Below are 3,688 nucleotides of genomic sequence, written 5' to 3'. Positions count from 1 at the left end.
TAAAAGCCCGATAGAAGAAGTTAAGATCCATGAAGGTTTTCTAGATGGAGTTGAATGAAGTGAAATCTTTCGAATGGGTTGTTGATAAGATAAGTTTGGATTGATTCTGTTTTTGAAAGTGTAGAATGATGAATGAGATCTGAATGAAGTTGAGATATTAGATTTATGAAAACGAAAGGAATGAATCATTTGGGGATTTGGATTTTGTAGATTTTTGAGAAGTCACATTTAAAATTCACGATGATGATCGACCTTGCATCGAAAATTGAGATATCTACATAAACCCATACCTCATGTGATTACATACATACTAGATTACCATTCAAAAAGTGCGACATGTAATGCTCGGCTGCTTGATTAACCGAGTGGAAGTCTTCAAAACACCGATCAAATCATTTTGAGGTTGACTTTGATGACCAAAACCACTTTGCTCAAATAGTCATCTTCATATATCATTCATCATTCATCATCTATCTCATCATCATCATCATGTCAAACCACCAAAACAATCCATCATCCTCAATTCCACCATCTTCTATATCCGAATTTCAAAGTAAGTGATCATTTCATTCTTGAAAAACCAGATCAAACTAACAAACTCTTCATTCTTTCTTTCCTTTCCATATCTAAATCTCATTTTCAAGCTTTATTCTCTGATCTCCTAACGCCTGCTTTGGTCAATGATCCAAACGATTCTCAATATAATTTAACATCCTCCCCTATCAATCCTATCAATCCTCATCATCAGCTAATCAATCCATCTCAACCTTTATCACAATTCAATACTTCTATCAATCCTCAAATTCCAATGCCAAATCATTCTCATCATTCCATAATCACCAATCCTGCTTCGATCTTTGATTCTCCAAAAATCAACCTTCAACCTGAACTTCAGATTGAAGAAGCTCAAGCCTCAGGTCCTCTCATGTTTCGTTCCTTTGATCCCTACCTTAAAGTCGGTCAAGTCTCTCTTAGAACTTTTGAAGCCTCAAAAAGTTGAGCCAAAGACTTAAACAACCTGATCTTTTAAACAGGCTCCGGATAACGAGTTTCACAAATCAGCTTCAAATTCACTTGGATTTGATCCACTTCGAGTGAATCAGATCCCTCAAAACAATCTACAACATTCAATGATACCATCTCAAACACATTCCAATCCATTGGAAATCCATCCTACTCCTTTACACCTAGCACCCTATCCACCTATCATCACTCAAGTCAACCAAATCGATCATAGTAGATCAGCAGCTGGACATCATGATCTGTTTGTTCCTGGATTGTTTTCCAACACTCCTAGTCCTTCTACTTCCAGGACCATCACCCCTCAAAATCACCATCAATCCATCCAATCTATTCAAAATCACACGACACCCTTCCCCACCAGTTCAATGAACCCCACTTCTAGACCAACAGACGGCTCTAATCCGATTCACGATAGGGTAGTCGCTGCTAGAAATCATGAAGGGATATATGGTATCAGTAGAGAAGTGGGTGGAAGGACGTACAGAGTAAATCCTTTGTCTCAAATCCCTTTCGATCATGTTGACTGCCATCTGCATTCGAGTCCAGTGTGTCTGATTCTTCTTTTGATTGCATTTTAGGAGTACCAGTAAGTTTCATGTTGAAAAAATAAGGATCGGATCTCTTGATTGATTCTTCATGTTTCATTCAAAAGATGTCAACACTGTCCACGTACCTTTTCCCGACCATCTACTTTAATTCAAGTGAGAGTCACTCTTGATCATCTTGTCTCTAAAAAATCATCGCTGAATCTTGATTATTTTATCTCTTCAGCATGGCCGTGAGTAGAATTCAATATTATTTGACTGGACAACAGGTTGAAGGCTTCTTTTTGGTCGCGACATGAAAACGGCTAAGGTGTACATACCGGCGAAAAGCGTGAGCTGAAAATGGGAATGAGCTCAACACACTCGAGTCTGTTTCGAAGAGTTTCTTTGGTTCAAGGGTAAGGGACCCAAGAAACGTTTTGCTAACCAATAGTCATCAAGACCACTGTTTTAGATGATTAACACACCCAAGGGACTTACAGGGAGTCTCAAAGAGAATCATGAAACTCAAACGATTACCCTTTTTTTTATGCTCCAAACCATTTTGTAGCTTTCCCGTGTCCTCACCCAAAGTGTGAAAAAAGATTCGGTACGCTTTCTAATGCCCAAAGACATGCTAAAATTCATTCCTCTACTTCAGTGACGTCCTAGAGAGTGCTTGAAATGGAACTTGACGATTTGGAAGTAAGTTGAAAAAACATACCTATGGAGTCATGAAGCGTTGGCTGACGTCATTGTTATAAGCGCATGTATGGACGATGCATAGCAAGGATTCGACGAGGAGGGATTCAGTTTTGGGTTTGGATTATTCAGGTCTTAGGATTGCGAATTAGCTGGTTATTTCATACTGGCGATCATATTGGATAGGAGGCGTACATACTGCATACATAAGTTGAGACTTCAAGACGGTACTCGCAAAATGGATCATGCAAATTCATCATAAAAATGTTTTCAAGCTGAGTTTAGATTTTCTTTTTCTATATGACTTTACTTTTTTCCAAGATTTGTTTGTAAGATTCTCACCATGAGTCTTGAGGTAATGAATTTTGAAATGATACAAAAGCTGAAGACAGATATGGTTTTGTATATCCATGACCAGTAGACCAAAAAAGTTTCATACGATAAATCAGTTACTAAACTCGTAACTGATCAAGAAAATTGTAGATATAGATATGACCAGACTTTTGATATTGAATCCTGCAGATGTTGAGATCTGGCCGCCATTACAGATATGCCAGCCTGAAGAGCTCTAAGATTTTTAAACCATTCAAGCTCACGGAAAAGTCATTTGATGTTCTTTTCAACGGGTGCTAAAGCTTTGTTGCAGAAGGAGTCTGATGAGATCATTATACGTTCACTGGAGTCACCTTTGAGAAACTGACACAGATAGCAGTATGTATCCGCTCAGTCTCCGAGACCTGCTCATCACCAGGGCACGAAGGACGTTCAGCAGTTGAGACTGGTCGCGGATCAAGGTCGTTTCACGTTGTACAAGTGGGATGTGTCGTGTTTCAAAAACACTCACTCGCAGCCTACACCACAAACCGTCTTTTTGTTGCTGATCAGTTTTTGTGGGGGTTGAAAAAAAACCGTAAATACCCGTAGAATTGTGGTAAAACATCGGTGTATGACCCGATTGGTGTTGAGTGAATAATCCTTGGTACACCACGGAGGCACTCTGAATCTGAAAATGGTCTTGCCAGGTCTCAGAATGGTCTAAGCGGAAGGCCGCCCGCAGGACGCCTTGTGGGCCATCTTCAAGCCGGCGGGAGGCGGCATTTCAGCCAATCACCCATATTTGATCAGTTCGATCTAAAACCTGTCTGCAATAGGCCAGCAGACCGGCAGCTGTCGGGCCGCAGATCGCCCGCATAGGTGGCCGAATGCGGTCTGCCAGTAGGCCTCAAGGCGGCGTGTAGATCGCCCTCCTGGCCGCCCTCAGGCGGCCTGATGCCTGGCTCTTGGCGAGCCTGCCAAATCCGATCGGCAGATCGCCCTCTGGCCATCAACAGCCCGGCAGCAGTCCACCTTTTGGCTAACCTGCCAAATCCGTTCGGCTTATCGCGTTGAACTGGCCACCTGCTGTTCTCCACTCGACCACCACAATCATCCGCCAACAC

General features: G+C 41.6%; 1 protein-coding gene across 1 annotated transcript; it reads left to right on the top strand.

The window, feature by feature from the left end:
* Window positions 1-489: 489 nt before the first annotated feature.
* On the top strand, window positions 490-1,970 carry MELLADRAFT_94661 (uncharacterized protein; the record flags this gene model as incomplete). Its single annotated transcript, XM_007417263.1, has 7 exons — window positions 490-553; window positions 645-955; window positions 1,035-1,508; window positions 1,602-1,609; window positions 1,676-1,724; window positions 1,795-1,801; window positions 1,879-1,970. 7 exons carry the CDS (start codon window positions 490-492, stop codon window positions 1,968-1,970), a joined length of 1,005 nt encoding a protein of 334 aa, XP_007417325.1.
* Window positions 1,971-3,688: the final 1,718 nt, after the last annotated feature.

Source organism: Melampsora larici-populina, assembly GCF_000204055.1.
Source record: "Melampsora larici-populina 98AG31 unplaced genomic scaffold MELLAscaffold_70, whole genome shotgun sequence".
In the NCBI taxonomy this organism is placed as follows: domain Eukaryota; kingdom Fungi; phylum Basidiomycota; class Pucciniomycetes; order Pucciniales; family Melampsoraceae; genus Melampsora; species Melampsora laricis-populina.
The sequence above is the reverse complement of the archived record's forward strand: the minus strand, read 5'-3'. Positions and strand labels throughout refer to the sequence as shown.